Source organism: Mus musculus, chromosome 7 (genome assembly GCF_000001635.26).
Source record: "Mus musculus strain C57BL/6J chromosome 7, GRCm38.p6 C57BL/6J".
NCBI lineage: Eukaryota > Metazoa > Chordata > Mammalia > Rodentia > Muridae > Mus > Mus musculus.
This window is the reverse complement of record NC_000073.6, coordinates 84,584,536-84,611,121: the sequence shown is the minus strand read 5'-3', so window position 1 is coordinate 84,611,121 and position 26,586 is coordinate 84,584,536. Positions and strand designations below refer to the sequence as shown.

The 26,586-nt window shown below is 46.5% G+C and overlaps 1 protein-coding gene across 1 annotated transcript; it reads left to right on the top strand.

The window, feature by feature from the left end:
• Positions 1-5,179: 5,179 nt before the first annotated feature.
• Positions 5,180-25,963, top strand: Fah (fumarylacetoacetate hydrolase). Its single transcript, NM_010176.4, has 14 exons — positions 5,180-5,479; positions 8,931-9,041; positions 9,968-10,089; positions 10,296-10,345; positions 11,978-12,068; positions 13,847-13,944; positions 14,036-14,088; positions 15,565-15,664; positions 16,279-16,409; positions 17,861-17,936; positions 18,694-18,740; positions 21,447-21,548; positions 22,174-22,291; positions 25,778-25,963. The coding sequence occupies exons 1-14, from the start codon at positions 5,399-5,401 to the stop codon at positions 25,855-25,857; spliced, it is 1,260 nt and encodes a 419-aa protein (NP_034306.2). The 5' UTR covers positions 5,180-5,398; the 3' UTR covers positions 25,858-25,963.
• Positions 25,964-26,586: the final 623 nt, after the last annotated feature.

Here is a 26,586-nt window from a genome sequence, read left to right as displayed (position 1 = left end):
CTTTTAAAAAAAATTGAAAACTTTACATGTATGAATATTTTGCATGCACATATGTTTGTGTACCTATCTTAGGATTTTACTGCTGTGAACAAACACCATGACCAAGATAACTTTTACAAGGATATTTAATTGGGACTGGCTTACAGGTTCAGAGATTCAATTCATTATCATCAAAGTGGGAGAATAAGTGTCCAGGTAGGCCTGATGAAGGCTGACCTGAGAGAAGTTTGCTAGCAGAATACTGGCTTCCAGGCAGCTAGGATGAGGGTCTTAAAACCCACACCCACACTGATACACCTACTCCAACAGGGCCACACCTAGCAGTGGCACTCCCTGGGCCCAGAACACACAAACCATACATCACCTCATTGCAGCCTACTACCTGCAGAGGTCAGAGGAGGGCATCAGGTCCTCTGGAAGTGGAATTACAAGGAACCAAATTCAGGTTCTGTTTAAGGGCAGCAAGTGTCCTTATCCACTGAGACATCTCCCCAGCTCTGAGAGAATATATTTAGTATTCTGTCAAATACATTGTGAGATACCAGACAGCTACTTCTCATAAATGCTAGTGCAAAAGTCCTTAACAAAACTTTGAACCTAAAAGTATATACCATATACTTAAGTATATACCATAATGAGGCAGGATTTATTCTTGGTCTACAGGGCTAGATGTCTTTCTGATACCACATCAATCTAAGAAAATCATCATTATATTAATATAGATAGAAAAATCCAACAACCATTCATGATTAGAAAAAAAAATCCTAGGAATATAAAGAAACTTTATAGATTAAAAGAAAAGGGAAACTGTATCCCAAACCTCCTAATATATTAAAAATGGATACTTAACCTCTGAAGCACAAGTAAAAGTGTTCCATCCTTCCATACTATTTCATATTGCTTATTTTTTATACTAGGAAAAGCTCATATTGGGAAGGAAGAGAGAACCTGCATTCATTTGCATTTCACATGCCATCTATCTAGAAAAATCTAAAAGAAATAGCATAACTCTGGTAACTAGAAGCAACTATGTTAAGATTATATAAACATGTCAGTATTCATACCAGCGTGAACATTTTGAATAAAGAATTAAGTTTGCTTTACCTTCAAAAAAGATACTTAGTTGTGGGTCTAAGTAAAGGTAAGTGTAAGAATTATGTCAGGAAAAAAATTAAAAAACTAATGAGAAATCAAAGATGAAGAGAACAGGAGAGCTGGTCCATAGTCAGTGCTGGGGAGACTCAGTCTGTTCTTCTCCACTCTGCTTGGTAAACTCAGTGCAATCCCAGTAATCCCAGCAAGTTAAATTTTGGATCAGTATGATTAAACAGGTCCAGAATAACTAATTAAAAAAAAAACCCGCAAGGTGAAAATTGACACAGACTCCAAAATTTAACCACACTGATTCCATAAAGAAGACTCACACTGGCAACAGAAATACATTAACATACCATAATAAACTGGTCTCACAGAGGAGAGAAAGACCCTTTGATGAAGGGCCTTCTCAACCAGCAGTAAGAGGTGACTAGGCATTCAGACAGCAAAAATGAGTACAGATATAAACCTTGAACCTTTCATAAAACAAAGCAGACTTACAGGTGACACTTCTAGAATCTAGTAGGGTAATTTTGAGTTGATGGGCTGACAACATAGTTCAGTTGGTAGACCACTTGCCCTTTATCCCCCCAGCACCACATTCCCAGACTTGGTGGTACACACCTGTAACCTCAAAATTCGGAAGGTGGACTTTGGAGGATCAAGAATTCAAGAGAACCCTCAGATACATAGTAAGTTTGAGGCCAACCAACAAGGATTACATGAGACCGCCATACACATATATACATGGGGGACGGGAGTAGGTAAAATCTGGATGAAGGTTTGAAGAGTTTACAAGTGAAAAATGGTTAATGTCTTCAGGGAGTATACAGATAACCAGATGAAGGAAGGGAATGCTTCCAGGACCGGGAGAAGAGTCAGCAACAGAGATGAAAAAGTAAACAAAATGGATAAGAAATTCAGCAAGAGAATTGAGAGTTTTGTTTGTTTTGAGATAGAATCTCACTATGTAGCCATGACTGGCCTAAAACTCACTACATAAACCAAGCTGGTTTCAAACTGACAGAGATCCACCTGCCTCTACCTCCCAAGTGCTGGGATTAAAGAAATGCTGAAAGAGAGAGAGAGAGAGAGAGAGAGAGAGAGAGAGAGAGAGAGAGAGAGAGAGAGGAGAAAGAAAGAAAAAAGGGAGGGTGGAAGAGAGAGAAAGAAAAAGGAAGGAAGGAAGGAAGGAAGGAAGGAAGGAAGGAAGGAAGAAAAGAGGTAAAACATGACACAACTTACAAGAACTCTGGTAAATAAGAAACCAAATCTAAGAATCCATGGGGTGGAAGGGTCTGAAGTAACTAAAAACACAGAGAATGTGCTTAATGAAATTACAGGGAAAAAAATTGATACTACATGAAAAACAAATGCAAGGGGCATTGCCCTGAGAAATTCATTATACAATGTACAAAAGTACAAAAGAAACAACACTGAAAGAAGAAAAAAGTATCAAGCTACAAAAACAAATGTATCAAAATAACATCAGACCCTCTCAACAGAAAACCTGGAAAGTCAGAAAAGCATGGAATGAGAGATTTCAAATCCTGAATTAAATAACTGCTAACCTATCAAAACTATCTTTTAAAACTGATGGGAGAATATGGTCATTTCAGACAAGGACAAATAATAGCAATTAATGACCACTAAGCCAGCAGCACTACAGAGTATACTTGGAGAATCCTGAACACAGAGTGAAAGAAGCAAGCCAAACACAGTAAAGAATAAATTTCATGAGAGGAATATGTTAGCAAAGGAGAACTAGGGAACTATCTATTGTGCCCAACACAGTAAGTAAGCAAACTCCGAATTCAAATGGGGAAAAATGAACACCCCAACCTATCAGAAAAAACACTACAAAATTTATAGGCATTAGTATGCCTCAATAATAGCCTGAATTGTTAGGCATGATGATGCCCGTAGAAAGGTAGCCACAACTTTGAAACTAGCCTGGACTACTTAGTGAGTTCCAGAGCAGCCTCAGCACCACAAGGAGAACCTTGACTCCAAAAAACAAATAATAATAATGATTATAGCAATTACCTAAAGTAAATCATCTTTCTCAGTTCAAAGAGGTATACTTGTTGATGGGACTAAAAAACAAGATTCAACTGTCTCTTGTTTTCAAGAAATATACCTGTCTGGCACCACTCAGTTTACCAAATGAATAGAAGTAGACTTTGCTATTCTGATAATTGATAAAGTAGATGTCAAACCAAAACTAGAAAAGACTAAGGCACTACTTGTTAATAAAAAGATTACTTTACAGATTAATAAAAATCATAAATATAACAATCATAAGCATGCACTAAAGTTTGGATAGAGCTCTCCGTTTTATAAAACAAACACCAATGATTTAATAAGAACAGATTCCAATACAATTATCTTGGGTGATTTTGCTACGCCATTCTCATCAGTAGGTAGGTCATACAGACTAAAACTCAATAAAGTAGATTTAGAGTTCAATTTAGATTAAACCAACCTAACAAACATCTCCAGAATATTCCATCTGTATTCATTACTACTCTCATTGCTGTGACCAAATACTTGACAAGAAGTATTTAAGGGTGGAAAGATTAAGCTTATAGTTTGAGGCGATACAGGCCCTCCATACTAGGGAAGGGAACTAGGAGGGCATGACGCAGGGTTGGGGAGAAGGCTGATCACACTAAATCACAGCCTGGAAGCAGAAGAAGATGAATACAGCTATCCAACTCCATGTTCCTATCATTTATTCAAGGCCTCCAGTCCAAGAGGTGATGCTGCATACATTCATTTAACCTTTTGGAAACACACAGACACGTGGAGATGTGATTCCATGGTGATTCTAAATATGATAGTGAAGTTGACAATATTAAACATTACACCCTCCAACAGCCAGAAAGCACAAATTCTCAGCAGAGCTTTCTCTAAAATAGATCACAGTTTAGGCCATAAGTCATGTCTCCACAATACAAAAAAGAATTTAAATAACCCGTTTTTATTTTATCAGATTGTGTTTCTGAAGCATTTGCACGAACACGGCCCCAGTCTGCGGGGTACTCCCGTGAGATCTCACTTTATCATGGACGCCCACGTTTCTAGTCAGTAACTAGCCAAACTTCTAACATCTCTGGTCCCAGAGTCCATAGGTCTTCCTCCCGCTCTTTCATTTGGAAGTCAACTATCATTAACTAATCGAATTCTTGTTTCTACTGTGAAGTAGACCCCCTTCCCCACTAGTACTGTACGGAAGAAAGCACAGGCAGAACACCAAGACGTTAACGCAGGCGTGTCACACTTCTAGACGCTGGCTCCAACTCCATCTTTCACCAGTGCTCAGGGCAAGGTCTCTGGACCCTGACTGAGCAAGGCTACACAGGCAGATGAACTGGGGACAAATCCTCTGCAGTATCCAGTGACACCACAGGAGCCAGAGGCAGTCCCAGACAAAAGAATGGGGTCACTGGGTGGATCCCAATTTGCATTCTGGAGGTGGGGTCAGGGAAAAAGCTTGGCTCATAAGGGAGGCTGGGCGGTTTTGCAAAAGGGCGAGGCCTCAGAGATTATGGAAATAAAGCACCTACTGGGGCGGGGCTTTGGGTCTTGGGCATTTTAGGTGAGACCAATACCTGGATCCAGGTGCTGGACCCGGAAGGGGGAGGTTTAGACATAGGGGCGGAACGGTCTGACAGTTCCGGGATGGAGATGGGGGGGGGTGGGGTGAGGGGGAAAGGCAGGGCGTGGACACGACGGGATCTCGGGGGCAGGATGAGGGTGGGGTGACCCCAGGACTCCGGGCACATCTGGGGCGGGGCGAAGGCGGGAAGATCCCAGGGCTCCGGGCACATCTAGGGAGGATGAGGAGAATGTCTTGTATATCCAGACCGATGAGGCGGTCCTGGACTCGTAGAGGTCGCCCGAGAAGAAAACGGGGTGGTCTCAGGGCGGGTACCGGGTGGTTCCAAGGCAGGGGCTGGCCAGGAAGGATGCGGAACAGTCGAGAGGCGTGGGAATGGGGTGGCCCGGGGCGGGTGCTGGATAGTACGGAGGGTGGACCCAGGGTAGGGAAGGAGGGAAGGGTGTGGGGCGGTTCCGGGGCGGGTGCTAAAAGAATCACTAGGGTGGGGAGGCGGTCCCAGTGGGGCGGGTAGGGGTGTGTGCCAGGTGGTACCGGGTATTGGCTGGAGGAAGGGCAGCCCGGGGTTCGGGGCGGTCCCTGAATCTAAAGGCCCTCGGCTAGTCTGATCCTTGCCCTAAGCATAGTCCCGTTAGCCAACCCCCTACCCGCCGTGGGCTCTGCTGCCCGGTGCTCGTCAGCATGTCCTTTATTCCAGTGGCCGAGGACTCCGACTTTCCCATCCAAAACCTGCCCTATGGTGTTTTCTCCACTCAAAGCAACGTGAGCATCGATTTTTGGGCTCGGGAGCCGGGAGGTGGGAGTTCTGGTCAGTTTCTCCAGAGCCTCGGGGAGAGCGCCTGTGGCTACAGTGCCGCTCAGGACCCATAGCTGTGCACGTTACGGAAATTAAGTATATGTGGGTATATATGGGCCTGTGCAAGAACCAGAGCATAGAGAAATGGGAGCTATCACCCCTGCCTGGGCAGCAGGCCTAAGCGATTGTGACCCAAAAACGGACGCATAATTTCCTTACAAAACGCGGGTGGTCGTTCACTTCACTGCTTAGTCCTTAACCCTGTAACCTCGAAAGTACCAGCTGACTCCCATAATTTCGAGCAACTCCTCTGAGCACTTCCTGGCCTAGAAACTTCGGTCTAAGACACAGGCTTCTTTTACCTCTAACCTAAATTCTTTCTGCTCTAGAGTGAACTGCTAGGCATTCACTGAACTAACCACAGGTCTCATGGGGCAGGAGAAATGAACTTTGACTTGTACACATAGTCTGACTTGAAAGAAATCTTTGCAAATGGTTTAGTGGAGCTGAGTTATCTATCCTATCCTTGGGTGGGCAACGCATATCACTCTGAAATGTTTGTGCTATTTTCTGCTTGAGCTTTTGGGGGGAGGGTTGTTTGTTTGTTTTTGTTTTATTTATTTTGCTTGTTTATAGTGTTGATTCAGCTTTGTGTGTAGGAACTGTTTGCACCATAAAAGGAGTATGAATATCTTTGCCAGTACAGACAGGTAGCATTGTTCTAAAGTACTTGGCTGGCATGCACCAGCAAAAGGAAGAAAGAAAGGAAGTGGTTCCTGGCAGTGTATAGCTTTCTCCACATCTGTTGTCCTTTCATATCCTGCCTGTGCAGATTGCCTTGGTCAGAAGAGTCAGGTAATGCTTTCACAACCACCAGGCATGACTAGATGTTGCAAGGACACAGAGTTAACTTGTTGTCCTTTCCACGTTTGAGGTGTGTGGAGCCTTAACCTGAGCCAACCAACCGCCTTGTGGAAGTAGAATACTCCCTCTGGCCTCTTCTGATACTTTGCCCTCAGCAGACATGCTCTCAGCCTTTTCTGGGAATTCCAGTGGGTTAGGCAGGGACATTTGTGCAGTCAGGCACGTTGAGAGAACTGGACTAGGTAGTAAGTGGGTTGCTTTCCCAGGGGAATCTGAAGTTACTGTCCTTCAATAGTTAGAGACTTTTTAGACATCATACATCATCACCATTACTATCTTGGTTTTATTTGGGGGACTTGATGGTAGTGGTGGGTTTTGGGGGTTGTTGTTGTTGTTGTTGTTGTTGAGACAGGGTTTCCCTGTGTAGCCCTGGCTGTCATGGAACTAAATCTGTAGACCAGGTTTACCTTGAACTCAGAGATTGCCTGCCTCTGTATCCTAAGTGCTGGGATTAAAGGTGTGTGCCACCGTGCCGTTTCTTTTTTATTCGTAATAATAATTTGAGAGTTTCTAGGTACATTTTCCTGGACATGTCTAGGGAATGTGACCTATCAACAGGCGTCCCTAGCCTCGGGCTCTTACATTCTTTCTGTTCCCTCTTGGGTGATTTTCCCTGAGCTTTAGGAGTGTTACAGCTATGTCTTGGGGCTGGGCACCCCAGGATGATTTTTTTTCTTACATTTCATCTGTTGAAAAAAAAAAGTTTCTTTGATAGGTGAGAGATATGTATATTTAATTGGTTTAGGAAAATGGCAGTAGGAGGTTCTCCTCTTGGGTCTGTATTATCTCTCCAACATTGGGCAGCTGGCTAGGTTTTTACAGTAACAGGCTTGAATTCTCTCCTGTTGAGCACAGGCCTTGAGTCCAATTAGACAGCTGTTGGTTACCCTCAGAATGCAAGTGCCACTATTACAGCATTGTGGATATCTTGGTATTCCAGCTATTGTCATGATTTATAGGCATTGAGCTGGGTAAGACTACCCATTAATTTCCTCCCTTGGAGCTTACAAAGCACTAAAATGACTTAATACAATTGCTAGGCCTTGTTCACATATAACTAGGCAGATAATGCCTATGATCAGGTCAGAGAGGACACACTGAGAAAGGTTCCTCCTTGCATTCAGCAAGTCATAGGATGATTGCCTCTGGGTCTTTCCTGAACATCACCTGAGTGGATCCCTCACTTGAATCCACTTACCTTTCTGATCTTTGAAGCAGAATGGAGAAACAGAGGCCCAGGGAATTGCAGAGATGAGAACATACAGGTTCTCCAGGGAAGCTTCTAAGGATTATGTGGCCTTGGTCTATCCCTAACCCCTGGTGGCTGCCATGTAGCTACTTGTCTTAGCCCACTGAAAGGAGCAGGCACCGGAGACAGACACAGCCAAGAATTCCACCTCTCAACTCTCGTGGATCTCCTAGAATATGGCAAAACTGCTGCTTCAGGTGCCAGGGAAGCCTGGCTTAGGACAGTTCCAGGAGGTGAAATCTTCTAACATGCTCGGTGCTGTGAGGTCAGAGACCAGCTTTGACAAGATATTTGGGCCTCTGTAATTATCTGAACCCATGCAGAGCTCTTACAGGGCATAAAAGAAATCCATCATTCATGTGATCTGAGCACTGTGACTTCTGCAGTTCCCTACAACCTGAGCTGCATTCAAGCTACCACAGAGCTGATCCTCCATGTTACTACATGTGGAACACTCACTGCTCTGCTTCATAAGAGAATGGCCCTGAGCAAAGCCCTGGGCCCAGCATGAAAAGAGAGAGATTCAGGTGGTGGGCGTGGTGGCGTACGCCTTTAATCCCAGCACTTGGGAGGCAGAGGCAGGTGGATTTCTGAGTTTGAGGCCAGCCAGCCTGGTCTACAGAGTGAGTTCCAGGATAGCCAGGGCTACACAGAGAAGCCCCCTGTCTCCAAAAAAAAAAAAAAAAAAAAAAAAAAAAAAAAAAAAAAACAAAAAAAAAAAAACAAAAAAAACAAAAAACAAAAAAAAAAACAACAACAACAAAAAAAAACAAAGAATAAAAAGAAAAGAAAAGAGATTCAGGTTCTTGGTAAGGTGATGAGCAACTCATGATTGGAGATCGCAGCTCTGCTTGCTTTCTTGTCCTCTGTTCTCGTTCTCTCTCCTCTCCTCTCCTCTCCTCTCCTCTCCTCTCCTCCCCCCCCCCTCTCTCTCTCTCTCTCTCTCTCTCTTTATTTTTATTTTTTTTTGGTTTTGTCGAGACAGGGTTTCTTTGCGTAGCCCTGGCTGTCCTGGAACTCACTTTGTAGACCAGGCTAGCCTCGAACTCAGAAATATGCCTGCCTCTGCCTCCCAAGTGCTGGGGGATTAAAGGTGTGCACCACCACCGCCTAGCTGTTCTCTCTTTATAAGATTTATATAAGGTTTATAAGGGTTGTCTCAAAGGAAACCATGAGTCCCTAAGTATTTGCTGTTATAGTAAATGTGCTGTGCCTGTCAGAACTGGCTGTCATTCTTCTCCTAGCCAAAGCCACGGATTGGTGTAGCCATCGGTGACCAGATCTTGGACCTGAGTGTCATTAAACACCTCTTTACCGGACCTGCCCTTTCCAAACATCAACATGTCTTCGATGAGGTGGGACATTGTATCATGGATTGTCTCTGTTTCACCACCTACTGCAAGTGAGATGGTACTTTCTTAGTTACCAGTTATCCCTGCATAAGTGGGAGCTGTTCCAAGACACATAGGTGGCAGGAGGTAGCTTTGACACCTTAGGGTGGCCTCTCAGCAGAATGTGAGCTCCTGAGTCCATTGGGTCTCTCCAAATTGTCTATGAGGTGAGGATGTTCTGTCACCCTGGTTCCTTTATATACAGGGATGTTCATGTTTCAGTCTTTTGAGGTCTAGGAAAACCTTGAGAAAGGGAGCCATGAGCCTTGTGGTATAGATTGGGGTACAGCTTGAGACACTCATCCTGGCTTCCATCTCCATGGGTGATGGCTGCCCAGTCCTTTAAGGGCACACGCCTGGGGAATCCAGCCTTGCTTGTGTGTCTGTGTAAGATGGCCACTTACAGATACAGGTATGCAGTTGTGCCTGGGGGCAGCCAGCTAGTCTACCATGTCTGTGTGGTATGGATATAACTTTCCTCCCTTGTCACAGCTCAGCTCTTAGGATCTCCTTTTTCCTGAAACACAGACAGAGATAATTGTGGTATTTACCAAGTACCTCTTCTGTTCAGGAGCTCTGCACGAATCCTCCCTGCTAGTCCTCCTGGCCACCCTCTGCCACAGAGTCCGTGTTATTGCTAGATAAGTGGGACTTGTACAGTTCATGAGTTGCTGTCTGCATAATAGCTTGTGAGCATTGATTGTGAGATGCATATCCGGGAATGGATGGGACATCAAGGAAGATGACAGCTGTCTCCAGCTCTATGCCGGAGGACAAAATGTAAACAAAGTTCCCAACTCGTGAATGGATGGAGAAAAGTCAGGCTGGCAGGAGGGATGGCCTAGGGATTTTCTCAAACACAACCTCCTCTATTCCTGTTTTGGTCTTAGACAACTCTCAATAACTTCATGGGTCTGGGTCAAGCTGCATGGAAGGAGGCAAGAGCATCCTTACAGAACTTACTGTCTGCCAGCCAAGCCCGGCTCAGAGATGACAAGGAGCTTCGGCAGCGGTGAGAATACATGGGGAAAGAGTGTCATGTCAGAGGGAAATAGGCCCGGGTAATTGGTAGTGCCCAGTTCCCTAGGACTGCTTGGCTGTCTGGCTGCCTGTCCTGGTACAGTCAGGCCAACTTCCTCCATCTCTACATCTGGGTTGCATACTGGTGGGAGGTGTCTGGGCCTGGAAGACTGGATGGTGCCCCTGATTCTGTTTCAGTGCATTCACCTCCCAGGCTTCTGCGACAATGCACCTTCCTGCTACCATAGGTGAGTCCTATTTCCTTGCTGTGCCAACCTGAGTAGATTAGTGGGCCTAGATGGCTAGACAGATGCATTGAAACCTCATATCTTGGTGGAGAGAACACAGATCAAGAAATCTAGGACTGCCAGCTGATGCCAACATGACCAAGCTTGTCAAATAGTGAGCCTTGGCTCAGTTGTCACAAGCCTGATCTCCCAGTGCGGCAGCCTAAGTCTGTGACTAGCGACACGGATACCCGTGCAGCAGTTCGCTTCATCTTCCCAGAAGATTATGAGGTAAGCACTTTGAGCTGAGAGGGTGTTTTGAGGAGTGCCACAGGGAGCCCATGTACATATTTGGCCAGGCATTTGGTTTGACTAAATCAGCAGGTTTCTGTCAGTACAGCTTCACAGCCTGAAGCAGGCATAGTCTGCCTCATCCTTGTGTGTCAGCTCTGAGGAGAAGCCTCTGTTCTGACCTGAGCACCTGTGATCTGAGAACTGTATAGCTTTGCCCTGGGAGAATGGGTTTTTTTGAACAAGTTTCTCTGTTTAGCAAAGCCTTCCAGAAGTGCTAGTGGTCAACAGCTAGGTGGAACGTGGGTTTGAGCATGGCCTCATCTCTTGCTTCTCTATAGGACTGTGTTGTGTGTTTTCATGGCAAACCAGTTGTTTGCTAGGGATTCTTCATCCTTTCCAGCTAACCGATGCTGTGACTTCTTGTTTCTACTGTTATGGATATGATTATTCTTGTGATAAATATCTTCACTGTTACCTCTCTCCACAGGACTGGAGGTGGGAAGGAGTGAGCACAGCTCAGGCTGTCCGCCTCTTGCTTAGTTGTCTCCCAGACTGTGTTTCCTCTCCTTATTCTGCTACTTCCACTTCTAGCCCAAGCACTGGGGTTGGAGTACCCAGCTTTGCTTTGTGGGTGGGTGCAGAAGGTTTAGGAAGAACTATCCTAAGTGAATTTTCTAGTAGAACTTAGTAACTTACATATGAGAGAGGAGATACCTGGTGTCCATGAACCTCCACATTCAGCTCATCAAAATCAACAGACATTGATAGACAAGTTCAAGTACAAAGACAAGATGCTTTGTTCTTGGTGCTAAGGGCCAGTCACATGACACGAGGGCTGAAGCAGGATGGCCCAGAATGGTGACAATTGAGCAAAAGTCTGCACACATGGAACTAGAACACAGTGAGGCCCACCCCAAAGAAGGGTTCAGTAATGGAGCCTTAGACTTGCCAGGATTTAAACCAACAGAAAAATGGGAGAAATGAGGCTAAGGAGCAGGCATATATTAAACAAAGGTGTGGCAAGGGTTATGCGTGTGACGTTCACAGCTCAGGGACACAATCTGTCATATCCATCCACCTTAAGGAGGAATCCAGAGACCAGCTCAGTCTGCGTTGTCCTGCAAGTCTGACACTATTGTCCATTTTTCTGGCCATCTATGATAAGTGGTACAAAATGAGAGGAGGGTACTGGCAGCTACTTCATATTTAAATCTCACTGTCTGATTCAGAAACTATGAACTTACTTTTTTTTCCTGTGTTAAGGGGTCCTTGAATCTTGAAGAATGGTTTGAGCCCCTGCTTTTGGACCCGGGGTTCCTCCATCTAGGTCAATGGCTGTTTGGGGTGTTCCCTCTGCAGGAGACTACACGGACTTCTACTCTTCTCGGCAGCATGCCACCAATGTTGGCATTATGTTCAGAGGCAAGGAGAATGCGCTGTTGCCAAATTGGTATGTCCTAGACCAGATGCTGGGATAAATTCAAAGTCGGCTCTTCTCTACAGTATGTTTTTCCCAGCAGCAAAGACCCTGTTTGGTCAAAGTAGCCTAGGGAAAAAACAAAACTGATGATGTTGCGTCCTCTAGAAAGAGCAGGCCTGGCTTTTGGTTCCCTCAGCATGAGTTTGAGGTCCTAGGCTATCCAGCCTATCACCGGCCTGTGGAATTGTCCTTTCAGCTCTCCCCTGGAGAACAGTCATGGGGATTCGACCCCCTGCAATGCTCGATTCCCCCTAGATCCTTTTATTGGCAGCCTGCCTATTACTGTTCTGCTACTATTGCGCTAGCATTCAGAAAAAAAAAAGGGTCAGAAATCTAAATTACGTTCAAGCATTTTAGAGTTCAAGTATTATCTCTGTAATAAAGAATATGTGCATCTGGGAAACAAAAGGTCACACCGTGTTCCACCCTGATGTTAAGGAAATCCAGGTCAAAGATTGAGGCCCCTCAGTTTGGTTCAGATGAAGGTAGGGTCCCATTTCCTCATCCAGACTTGCTCCTCACATTCTGATCCCTGACATTTGGTAGAGGCATCCTGCTGATCTGGCATCCTGATGACAGCCAGCTCCTTTGAGGCTAGATAGTCTGCTGGGTCATTTTCCCTGAAGTCATGCAAACAGTTTCTGATTGGCTGGGGATAAACACAGCCTGAACCTGTGCAGAGCAGCAGTCTGTTAAATCCACCCACCTTAAGCAGGAGCCTGGAGACCGACCCAGCCTGCTGTGTCCGGCAAGTGTGACCCTGTTGTCCATTTTTCTGGTGCCGTGGACAGTCCTTGTGGCTGTATCACTCCCATCTGTTTCTATCTTCATACGACTGTTTCTTCTTCTCCATGTCTTCTACCTTGTACAAGGACACTCTAGGATATATGGATGCTGAGATGATCCTGGGGTACTAGTTACATCTAAAAAGATTATTTCTACATCTTCTTGGGGGTTAGGGTATGGACAGATCTTTTGTGGAGTTGCCACTCGGTGTACTGCAGGCCTAACCTCTTGCTTCATTCAAATAACCATAGGTATTCACCACATGCTGTCTTCTCACCCACACAGGTCTGTGTGCTCATCTAAGACCACCCCTAGCCTCGCTGTACTTATTTTGATATTTGGAAAAACTCTTTTATTTCCTCTCCATATTCTTGTTTTACAAGTATCTTCTAACAGTTTTCCCCAGCCTTGGATACCTATTTGCTCTGAGCTTTACGATTTATTCCCAGGGTTTTTGTTTGTTTGTTTGTTTTGTTTTGTTTTGTTTAATTAGAGATGGGCAGAGTCCACAAAGGAAGCAGCAGAGCACTGTCTGATCAAAGAAGCCTGGGTTCTTTAGTTGTCCCTCCTCCTCTTCCTGTTCCTCCAGCTCTTCCTCCTCCTCTTCTTCCTTTTCCTCTTCCTCTTCCTCGTCATCCTCCCCCTCCTCCTCCTCACTGTATAGCTAGCTCTGGTTGGCCTAGAACTTACAATGTGTAGGAGGCTGGCCTTACACTGCTGGTACTCCTGCCTCTGTCTTCTGAGTGCTGTGATTGCATGTGTGACCTTCCCCTTTTCTCCTTAAAGCTGAATCATTTCCCCCCCCCCCACTCCGCCCCACCCCTGTGTGATAGACCACATTTGTTTTCTCCATTCATCTATCAGTGGACACTTGGGGACATGTTTTAATTTTTGAATAGTGAGTGTACATCCACTCTGTCTCTTTCTGAAGTTCAGTTCACTATCACCACCTCCTTTATCAGGCTCCACTTACCTGTGGGATACCATGGCCGAGCTTCCTCCATTGTGGTATCTGGAACCCCGATTCGAAGACCCATGGGGCAGATGAGACCTGATAACTGTAAGTGACTCCAGTACCCTAATTCCACTCTCTATTGCTATGAGCTCTGTAGCCTGGTATTGATGGTTGCTTTTATCTGCCATCTTTCCAGCAAAGCCTCCTGTGTATGGTGCCTGCAGACTCTTAGACATGGAGTTGGAAATGGTGAGTTCTGTGTGGAATTTTGTTGAATGGGATCTACAAAGCGCTGTGGCAGTAAAGCTCTCTTTCTGGGGCGGCACTTCACACCTGTTTGGCCACAAATAGCAGCCCATGTCCCCATGTGACCACTGAATGCAGTTGATGTTCTTTCTTCAGATTCTGTGTTTGTGAATTCTCCCACTTGCTGAAACTTATTTGCAACCCAAATATTAACACAAGTCATTGCCACACAGAGAAGTGGAAAATTTGAGTCTCCTGATACACACATTTGTCCCCAGTTGAGGTCACACCAGGCTCCCTGTCTTCGTGTTTCAGGTCTCATGCTATAAAAACATGCTATATTTTTGGTTTTTTTTCTCCACATATTTTCCACATTTGAACTACTTTTATTATTTACAATGCCTCCCAAGTGGAGGTCCATTGTGGTTCCCTAACTGCAGGAGGGCAATTCTAACAAGTGTTAGAAAAGCCTCATTCATACCTAAGTTGTAGCTGTTGTTGGGGAATACAGTGTTGTTGAGCCAACACTATGTCAGCTATCTTTAACAGAAAGAGGTAAAATATGGTGAGTGTTGTAGCCAGAGACTATGAAAACCCAGCTTGTTGCATCTTGTGGGAGCACCGGTCCACCTTTTTTCTGTCACATTCATGGTGATTTTATACAATGTCACATGAACAGCAAGCATCAAGGCCCGGTGGCAGGGCCTCTATCACTTTAGAAAGACCCACACTAAGGCTCCACTCTTTATTTAAATTAAGCACTTTATTTTGAGAGTGCTGAAGACTCATATGTAGTTGTGAGAAATGAGGTGGAGATCCCCTGAATTTGAAAGAGATGGGGTCCTTCATGCCTCGGTGCCCTCAGCTCTCTCTCTCTCTCTCTCTCTCTCTCCCTCTCTCTCTCTCTCTCTCTCTCTCTCTCTGTGTGTGTGTGTGTGTGTGTGTGTGTGTGTGTGTGTATCTTGAAGATTTTGCACTGTTTAAACCCTATCTCAAGGACAAATAAAACAGTGACCCTAGCCATGAACGTAGATGATTCTGTACTGCTCAAGGAATTCCTTCTCCCCCGCACTTAGTTTCCCTTAGACATGATTGCTAGATGTTCTCTTGGTCCATGGCTATTGGACAGATGCCATTCCTTTTGGGATAGGTAGGGCTGTGAAGTCAACTTGTCAATCCTCCTGGAATGAGCACCCCTGATGTTTTCATTCTTTACAAGTGTCATATACTGTCAGATGTGAGGGTATGGAGCCTGGAATACAGAGGAAGAATCAGAAAGGCCTGGGGTGCCCTGGGGCTAGGGGGGAAAGGGCTCATGTGAGTAGACTTCCCACCTTAGAGACCCAGGGAAGTAATGCCAGGTCCTCAGGCAGCCCTAGTCCCTGGTTGAACTTTGAAAATATTTTCCCTTTGCTCTGTAAGCCACAGTGACCCAGAGCATCGGGTCATCTAGATTCTTACCAACTTTCTCCATGGCAGGCTTTCTTCGTAGGCCCTGGGAACAGATTCGGAGAGCCAATCCCCATTTCCAAAGCCCATGAACACATTTTCGGGATGGTCCTCATGAACGACTGGAGCGGTAATGCCTGGTGGCCCAGCTTCCTCTGATGTTCTGTTCTTAGGGGCACACACAGGAGTTGGGTATGGGACAGGAGGCCTAAGTACTACAGGGGTGATACCATGCAGACTTCTGACTCTGTGGGTGTGGGGCAGTCACAGCTTCCCTGAGTAGCTTTCTCATAAGTGGAAGGATGGAGCTGACAGAACCTAAAGCTTTATCAAGCCCTACACACTCCACTCACTGTTGCCAGCACCATCAGCTGCTGATGAAGAGCTGTACATGGAGGGATTTTAGTCAGTGGCTGAATTGAGCCTTACTATTCATCAGCCCAGCATCTGAGTCCCAGCTCTACACCCTGATACCATGTGTAAGAGGAAGTGGGTCCAGAAATCTCAGGAGAGGGCCTTCCCCCATTCAGGCCCTTGGTAGGGACTGTCCTGTCATCCTTCATTGTTCCCTAGCACAGCACCTCCAAGGACCTCTGTCTTCATACTGAATACCTTTCTGTTTGTTCCCTGGGAGATCTGGTTGGCCAGAGCCATGTAGAGAGGTCCATGTAGGTCAAGGACAGGAAGCAGCTTGGAGTGAGTCTGTAAGCCACGGTGAGACCTAAGCTTGCTGTCTTTTCATAGCACGAGACATCCAGCAATGGGAGTACGTCCCACTTGGGCCATTCCTGGGGAAAAGCTTTGGAACCACAATCTCCCCGTGGGTGGTGCCTATGGATGCCCTCATGCCCTTTGTGGTGCCAAACCCAAAGCAGGTAAGCACCCTTCTGCTGAAAACTCTGCTCTAAGTTCCGGCTTCCGCCCTTTCCTGTTGCCCTCTGATACTGAGACATGGTGATGCTTGGTGGATCCTGCATTTTGTTTTGTGCAATGGCTCCCTCTAGAGTCTAATTTGCAGAATGCATTTTGGAATAGAGGCTATAAGGGAAAAGGTGTGTGTGTGTGTGTGTGTGTGTGTGTGTGTGTGTGTGTGTGTGTGTCCAACAGGGTTCCCAGTGCAATATCCCACCCCTTCATTACAGTCACCCAGCTCTTATGGCCAATGCCTTGAAGGCCCTAACTTCTCTCAAACACGGCTCTGGTAAATGACCTATCTGGTCCTCCCACATCTCTGGGTCTAAATCTCCAGAGGGCTCTGCTCTGCTCCTGGCTCCCTGCCTTCCCTCCCCACACTCTCCCTGGCATTGTCTCACCAGCTGTGTACTGCTGCACTTTCTCCCTCACCCATCCATGTCATTTTATGCATGAACACTCTTGGGACTTTCCCCTGCAAATTGGTTCTTCATAAAAGTCCCTGCAGTTCCATTCTGTCTCCTTGGATCTTCCCCAACACTTCCCACCACAGCACCCACGTCTCCCCTCTGGTGGTCTCCCTCCTCTTTGTCTCTGTCCCTCCACTGTCCTTCTCATCTTCTGGCCACCCAGGACCTGTTGGGCTCCTGCTTTAATGGTCCCCATCCTCCTTCACAGTCCTTCGCCCAGCTCTATCTTCACAGAGATGATTGGATGCTGACTGCCTCCATCCTTCCCAAGGACTGTTTAAGTACAGCTGTCACCATTCCTGCCCCTTCCCAACGAATCAGCAGGGTTTTCTCTAAAGTAGTTTCTAATTTAACCCTTAGTACACTGGGAAGGAGCTGTACTCCCCACAAGCATCACTGGTCACACTGTCACCATTAAAAACGCATAGTCGTTCAGACTACCCAGAGTTATCTTATGTCCTGCTAAATGATTTTTGTGTTGTATTTTGGAACAACACTGTTTGTTCAATGTGCAGCACTCTGCCTGGACATCAATGGCCTTCCCAGCTGTTCCAGCACCAAAGATGGCTGCCAGCTTCACTGCTGCCAGGGACTCTGCCTTCCAGGGCATCCACCTTGCCCTCACTATTGTCCTAGCTTTTCCTTACAGGTTCTGTGGCCAATCTCTGACCTCTCATTGTCCCCCTCCCAAGTCTATCCTCCCTCAGCTTCCTGAAGCATTGTTACTTCCTGTGATCTCTAACCTATTTCTCTGTACATTCACCCATCAGCTTATTTTCTCAAGTGTGGCATGTGTGACCTTCTGACCAAGGGCAGTGTACAGGACTTCTCCAGTTCACATCTGTCACTGCTGCCATATGTCACACTCTGTATTGGAGAGCAGAGGCTGCTGGGAACTCAGCCCCCACTGACAGCTACAGCTTTGATGTGCTCTTGCCTTTTAGGACCCCAAGCCCTTGCCATATCTCTGCCACAGCCAGCCCTACACATTTGATATCAACCTGTCTGTCTCTTTGAAAGGTATGTGATGGGTGAGTGGTATTGCCTAGGCTCAGCAGGCAGGCACAGCCAGGCTCCATTGCCCCAGCGGATCCTGAGCATTGCTGGGTGGAACTAGAGGCACCTGTTCCAGCCTGGAGGCTGTGTGGGGCTCTTGTAAAGAAAGAAGAGTGTGAGGGCCATCCTCCAGTTGGGATGCATTGTCCTACAGGGGAGGCCTTGTCCTCCACCCTGTGTTGGACTCTGCAACCTTCTAGCCAGCGTCTACCTCTATCACTGCCACCTACCTTACACTGTAACCCAGATATGTGGTACATTTCTTTAAACACCTGTTTAAAAGCCTGATCTCACGGGCTCATGAGAATGAGAAGTAGGGCTTGATCGTGAGCCATATCCTGGGCAGACTAGGGAGCCATGTTGATGGCCTACCTCCACTGAGCTAGTCTGCAACTAAGCTGTGGTGTGAGGGGCTGGCTTTACAGGCCAAGCTGTGATGTGAGGGGCCTACTACGCAGGCCGTGGTGAAGGTCTCAGCTCTACTCTTGTCCAGCTTTGGAGCTTGGGCAAGTACCAAACAATACCTTAGTTTGTCATCTGTGAAACAGGGAAACTACAGCTTTGGTTTTATAGATGATGGTGATGATTAAGGAAACTGATCCTGAACAGAACCTGTAACTAGGAAGGGGCAGGTGTCATGTTCATGAGAGAGCTGGAAGCAGTTTTCTTCCTGGTCAGCAGGACTAAATCTGTATAAGTATTACTTCTCAATTTCTGACAGGAGAAGGAATGAGCCAGGCGGCTACCATCTGCAGGTCTAACTTTAAGGTGAGTTTGGAGGCCATCAGACTGCTTTGTGGAAGGGAAGAACGTGACAGGAATAGGAGATATTCTATTCCTCTGGGAGTGGAATGACACATCAGCCTGGAAGCCTGCATCACAGGACCCCTCAAGACAGAAGCTGCTACAAGAGGTGGTCAAAGTTTTCTGGGTGCACTTCCTATCCTGTGAAGGCCAAGCCTCTGAATCCTATGTCCTGATCGTCTGGGACGATGAAAGTGCTGTCTCTGTGCACATGGGGGAGGGGCCTGAAGTTGACAGGGGGTGTTTTCCTCAGCCACTCTGCACATTTTTTTTTTTTTGAAACAAGATCTGACATTGAATCTGGAGCAAGTCTCAGGGGTCCTCATGTCGCCGCCTCCTTAGTGCTGAGATTATAGGCACACACTGCACTCAGATTTTTATGTGGGCCACAGGTTTCAGTAAAATGTGGGTCCTTCTGCTGCCTGTGCAGCAAGCTTTACTAACAGAGACATCATGGCAGCCCACTTATTTTTTTAAGCAAACATTTTCCAAGTATTTATTAGTTTTTAAATTGTGTTTGCATGTGCACATATGCATGTCCAGAAAAGACCGATTCCTGCAGTTGATGTTATGGGGGTTATGAGACATCTGGCACAGGCGTTGACAAACTACCTTGGGTTCTCTGCTAGAGAAGTATGTATTCTTAAGTGCATCAAAAGACAAGCTTTTATTGAAACAACAGAAGACACATGTACAGATACTGTACAGAATCGCAAATGCCAAAATCATAAATGAAGACACTCAGGAGTTTTCACGAGAAAGTATACCTCTGCATTCAGTCTGACTCATGTCAGAAAGGGGAATTCCCAGCCCTCAGTGGGTTGCTGCCTCTTTTCAGCCATGCCTTCACTTCCCTAATGTAGGCCACATCTCCTTGCTTCTGTTGCCACACACTGACTTTGTCTGTTGATTAGTTTTATATGGGATTGTTATAGTGTATATCTATTCTGCTAGGCTTCATGGTTGCAATGCTGGATTTGTGAGGTTCCGCCACATTGTTTGCAGTGGGAGCTTGTTTGTCTCATTGCTTATAGGATACTACACTGCCAGCTCCACAATGGGTGATGGCCATTTGGTTGCTTTTATATTTTAGCTGTCCTTGAATTACTGTCAGCATTCTAGTACACATCTCTTGGAGTACATATGTGCACATTTTTTGGGATATATATATATATATATATATATATATATATATATATATATATCCAGGAATACAACTGCTGTGTACACACATACACACATACAGATAGAGAGAGAGGGAGAGAGGGAGAGAAAGACAGAGAGAGACAGAGAGAGACAGAGATAGATAGAGAGAGACAGAGACAGAGGGGCAGACAGAGGGTAGGCCCGTGCACACATGTACATTCACAAATATACATACCACAAAGCAGAGTGTATAATTCAGCCTAGGGATACTTTTGAATAATTTTCCAAAATGTTTATCCAAGTGGAATGATCTGGTTACTTTTCTGTTGCTGCTATAAAATGTCATGGCAAAAGCAATTTACGGGTTTCATTGAGCTCACAGTTTGAGTTTGAGTCATAGCAGCAGGAGCCTGAAGCAGCTGGTCACATCACAGCCACAGTCAAGAAACAGAACCAAATCTTTATGCCCAGTCCCTCTTACCTTACATCCCATCCAGAACCCAGCCCATGAAATGCTTTCCTCCAAATTTAGGGTGTGTCCTTCCACCTCCACTAACCCTATCAAGAGAATCCCTCACAGGCGTGTCCACAGGCCAACTGAATCTGGACAGGCCTTCATAGTGGCTTCTTCCTCAGGTGGTTACGGGTTAAATCAAGTCGGCAACTAAGATTAGCCGGCACGTGGACACTCCCACTAGTGATATCTAAGAAATCTTGCTGCTGCATGTGTAGACAACATGTAGTGTGTGCCTTTTCAACTCAGCCATTCGGGGGCATTGTGACTTTCCTTCTTCTGTTTTCCTACTGGTTAATGCAGCTGGGAACCTCTGCAAATGTTCATCATTGGCTACTTGAAGACTCTATGAACGGATGCATTTGTTTTGCATAGCATTCCTTCTAGATAAAAGAAGTAAGGAGCTTGAGGAGGAACTGAGGGAAGAACCCACTTCTGAGGGCCTGCCTGCATGGCTGTAGAGGGAGACCCGGGAAGTTTTGTCATCCTGGAGGCTTGGGCATCTGAGTGTTTCACGCACAGGAGCCTTGGCCTCACCTCCAACCCTCTCATTGCCATCTTGCTCTGACCTTCTGCTCAAATCATTTCCGCTTTCAGGGCTAGGGTCAACTCCAAGGCCTAGGCTGGAGGGTTGTCAGCCAGGTCTTGGTACTGCAGGAAGGACTCTCTACCAGGAATGCCTCTGAGAACTCCCAAGCTTGAGGTGGCCATGAACATATAGGCCTGAGGGCTGAGCAGGCCCAGATTTCAGGCATCTTGGGAAAGATTGTTGGAGAGATGAGGTTCCAAAGGAAATGAGGTTAAAGCTGGTGGACAAGGTGGGCTACAACCTCAGCAGGTAGGCAGCAGGTCATCTAGAAGGACTAGAGGAGGCAAAATCTCAATTAAAATGAGGCAAGCATAAATTACGAGTATGTGTGGAATGGGGAGGACAGGCATGCAGCAGCCTAACTAAATCCTTCCCAGAAAGCGGGATGCCCACACATGTCCTACTGTGTTCCTGCCCCCAGCACATGTACTGGACCATGCTGCAGCAACTCACACACCACTCTGTTAATGGATGCAACCTGAGACCTGGGGACCTCTTGGCTTCTGGAACCATCAGTGGATCAGTGAGTCTCAAACCACCCATGTGGGTTACCAAACCAAAGATAGGCGAATTGGGAAACTGGGGGTGGGGGTGGGGGTGGATAGAGTGCTTCCCTGCTACACATAGACCAAGAGAGACCTGTGTGAGAACCAGAGCTTGACTCTGTCTCCCCAGAAAGCAGCAGTCACTCTACCTAATCCTCTGTCCCCCACCCTCAGGATGAGGAGACTTCACAGCTGCATCCTTCTCATCTGCCCCTGAGCTACCATGAGCCTGGGAGGGGTGCCCAACTTTGGAAACAATGGTGTTGGAGTGGGGGGTGAATAGGTTAGCTTCACTGTGAGTCCCTGGCCATGTTGACTAGGAGGTGACAGTTTCATGCCAGTGGCAGAATGTGGGACATGACACTGTCTGGGGTTCTGAGCTTCAGCCTATAGAGTAAGTGGGCCTCTGGTACACTATAGGCACAGGACCCTGAATAGCTAGCATGCTTATAGGAAGAATGAAGGCACAGCCTGTCATCAGGATGTCCAAAGTAGCCTCCAAAATTTTAATGGGCCCCCAGTACTCACTGCACTGTCCACACTATAGCTGACATATCACCAAGATATAAATACATGCCAGCTTCCCCCTTTCTTCTTATAAAGGACCCTGAAAGCTTTGGCTCCATGCTGGAACTGTCCTGGAAGGGAACAAAGGCCATCGATGTGGAGCAGGGGCAGACCAGGACCTTCCTGCTGGACGGCGATGAAGTCATCATAACAGGTGTGAGCCACCAAGCCCCGTAGGCCAAGAGTACCCATCTGACACTGGAACAATCTGTCTCCTTTGTACTCACAGCCCTTCCTGGATTCTGTGTTTCTATGATATGTCCTGGGCTAGAGCCTGGGCTCCTGGGGACTTCAAGTCTTAGTGTCTACACAGGGGAATCCATTTGTATTCCTTCTCCTGCCCCAGCAGTTACCCAGTTATGGTTGGGCCTGTGTTTTCTGGACTATGTCTGAAACAATGGCCAGGGTCTGACCTGGAACTGGCGTCAGGGAGGGCATGAGGTAGTGCCTGGAGGTCTCAGCAGCCCCTTTCCAGGAGGTTGGGGACCTTGTATCTTTTGTTACCATTCTGCCTTCTAAACATTTATTAATAGCAAGGAAGGCACTGTCTTGGTCCCAAGACCACTTCTTGGAATCAGAAACATTCCAGTGACCTCCCAGGGACTCACCCACAGTGTGATCATTGTGGTACTCAACATTCTGAGACTCAGTTGGTCTCACTTTGATAAGGCCAAGTTGGTAAAAGATCTATAGGATAATATCAACAGTTTTGCCCTCAACAGATGTGCATTGGGACCCTACCCATGGAGGGTATCCTGAAACTCCAGAGATGAGGACACTGGCTCACACTGCTGTATCATCAGTGGACTGTGTTGTACAGGGTACACAGTGAGATTGGCACTTTAGACAGTGAATAAGCAAGTCTGATTTCCCCTCTAGGCAACTGATCCCAATTCTTTTCACCTCCAGGCAAGTGACCTGTAGAGTCCCAACTCTTCTCATCTTCAGGCCATCTAAAGCATGCAGTATATGTTTCAACTAAAATACTTGGGTTAGTGATGATGTGTACCCAGGTCTTCTTGCTCTCTGTTGTTTTACACAGCTGTTTCCAGAGAGCTCGGCATCTTAACCTTTCTTTGATGGGATCCTCTCTGAGGGGCATTCCTCTGCCAGGCCTATAACCATCTCCTACATTCCCACCCACTCTCCTCTCAGCCCACTACAACCCATTTCCTCTTGTGTATCTTTTGGTTCCCCATACTTCCTTGATGTGGTCCTGGTACCAATAGTCTACCCTGTGAACTGGAACCTTGGACCCATTTCCTTATGGTCTGATGAATATCTCTGTGCAGTTGGCATACTCTACATATCCCACTGATGCCCAGCTGGATCTCTCACAAAGCCTCCACAGTAGACCCGTCAGTCCTGCCCACAGGATCCTTAGGCTTGCTCCACACTGCTCCTATCCTGCCAAAGATCCTCTCGCAGTACCCCTCTGCTGCCTCATATAGTCTATCCACTTGGCATGCGATTCTGTGTGGTCCCACTTAGCCTCCTACCACAGAACCTCTATCATAGGACCACATTCCTTAGAGCCTGTGGACCCTCAGCCTCAGCCCTGCGCAGCCTAGTTCAGCCTCCTCTGTCACACAGGCAGTCACCTCTGTCCTCTGCCAGCAGTTCACTCAGTGTCATTCTAGTCAGCAGCATCCCTATCAGCTCCCATACCTAGCCAAGGGCTCCTGTCCATGTCCTGTTATGCTGTGATAAGGGCTCATGAGCTCAATGGTCTTATCTTACAGTGCTGGAGGCAGAAATCTGATATACAGGCAGTGAGGAGGCTGCACTCCTTCCAGAGGCCCCTGAGAAAGGCCCATTGGCTGGCCTTAGGCATTATAAGTCACACGTAGATGATTACCAGTATTGAGGCCTTGTGTGTAGGCCATATGCAACCTGTTCAGGACCTTCCTCTGGAGATGCCAAAGGCTGGCTGTATTTATTAGATGTCTACAGAGCACAGCTGTGTTAGAGGTATTTCTATTTCCACTTCAGTTTTTACTCACCCAAGCCTTTTGGAAATGTGTCATTGTCCCAGTTTTGCAAAGTGGAAAAAAAAAAAAAAGCTAGGAGAGAATAAGGGAGGTGAATCATGGTAGATCACACAGATGGCAAAGGCAGGATACGGTTCCTGTTGTAAACTGCTCTCTCTAAGGCTAGACCCCTGTATGTCAAACATGTATTCCAACCGCTGCATGCCAGTTTTGTCTGGTATTGCTTCAATGCCTGCCAGTCAACCCAGGTTCTTGTTGTGGTCCTGTGGACTGGGTGAAAGTACCTTTTGAAGTGTTGATGTGGAAATGAGGGAGGAGGGGGGAGGTGGATTGGCTGTTTAATGTCAGTATGACAGGACCTGAATAAGCTTTGTCTAAAATATAGTCCTGTCCAGGCAGCTGTCAGCCCTGGGAAAGGGGACCCTGGGGCTGAGACAGAGCCTCATTGTGTCCTTGATGGTTTACCACAGAGGCCAAGGAGAATTCTTTTCTATGTGGTTGTGGGAAACAGAATCCACACGTGTCCTGGTTTGTCCTCCCTTGGCCATGGGGCACTGTATACTTCATGCTGCCCCAGCCCACCCTCCAGCCTCCATGAGCCTCAGGATCTAGAAAAGTAACTCCATTGAAGGAGTTTTAAAAATCTGTATTAACTTGATCTGTCACTACCCTACAGAAAACTTCTGCCTGTTCATTTTCACCAAGACTGACTCAACCTCTCTTAAGATGGCTTCTTGGAGGCCTTTGTTACTGTCTTCTTATGGTGGTGCCATCATGACAGCCTTATAGAGCAGAACTAACCAATGCATGCCATGCCTGTTTGGTGAACTCCTCACTCATCAAAGCCTGGCTCACACATTTCTTTCTCTCTGCACCCTTCTTACCATGATGTTCTGCCAGTACACATTTATCCCCCATATCTTGTCTGGTCCTGATGCTCCCACTAAATAGACCTTCCTTTAAGACAGAGACAGGCTTCTCCCTACCTTACTTAGCCTCACACCTGTTGACGAAGAATGGAATAGAATAAATCATATTTAAGGATCTTTACTTTAAATGTTACCCAAACATTGAATCCAACCCCTATGACCTTGGAGGATGGACTGCTGTTCCTCTTTGAAGGGGAGACTAAGTTCTGAGGAAACACATTGCTCTATCACCTAGATAACACTAAGAGGGTCCTCACATGGACCAGGCCCTGTCCTCAGAGTTTTCTACACACATCATCCTTATAGCAGGCCTGTAAAATGAAGTGGACGTTAGATCCAGTCACAGATGAGGAATCTGAGATCTTAAGAGATGCAGGGTCACAGAGCCTGTGGGTGGAGAAACTAGGCTTTAAAACTCATGGAGTATGACCCTGGGCTCATTTATAGATATAGACCTTTAATCTAGACCCATGTGGATGGCTGAGAACCCCAGAAAGAAGGTCTGTGGAGTGTGGCACTTCTTCTGGGGATCTGTAACTGTGTGGTGGGCCTGGGCTTGGCTCCTATGCTCCAGGGAGGTTCACGTATGAATGTCATGCTGACATGCAAGCCTACCTCTGGCCTGATTAGCCTCCCATGATATCTGGTCCTGCAACTACCTGGGGCTGTATTCAGGAAGCCCCCAGTGATGTGGCTGATCCCACCCCTACTGTGTTTCAGGTCACTGCCAGGGGGACGGCTACCGTGTTGGCTTTGGCCAGTGTGCTGGGAAAGTGCTGCCTGCCCTTTCACCAGCCTGAAGCTCCGGAAGTCACAAGACACACCCTTGCCTTATGAGGATCATGCTACCACTGCATCAGTCAGGAATGAATAAAGCTACTTTGATTGTGGGAAATGCCACAGAAATCTCTGTTCTTGGTTTTAGCCAGTGGGGCAGTGAATGCTGCTCCTATAGAGGCTGTCATTAGTTCATCTTTTTTTCAGGTGAGAGACTGAAGGCCCTGGAATGTGGGAAAAGAATGACTCCTGAAGTACTAAGCACCCCTGAGGAAGACAAAACCAGGTGTGTGTGTGTGTGTGTGTGTGTGTGTGTGTGTATGTGTGTGTCTGTGTGTGTATCTGTGCATGGGTGTGTGCATGGGCATGTGCCTGAAGAGAAAGATACACAGATACACACACACAAAGATAGATAGATAGATAGATAGATAGATAGATAGATAGATAGATAGATAGATAGGCTATTCTAGAGACTTCAAGATCTTAATCTGTAGTGTAAGATATGGCAAAATTCTCTCTGTGGCTGCCACCATGTAACCAAGTCCTATGTGCACACCTGAGCTAAGGGTAGGATGGGCAAGGGTCCTGGTACTCACCTCTCTCCTTCACACCTATTGGAGCCTGGGGTTTTCTGTCTCCACCTGCTCTACACTATAGCCCTGGCCCAGTTTCTGGGTGATCACAGGAGACTAGCCATGCATGACTCTTCTTGGGCTAGAAAATGAGAATTTCATTAGTCGTCCATGAGCTCT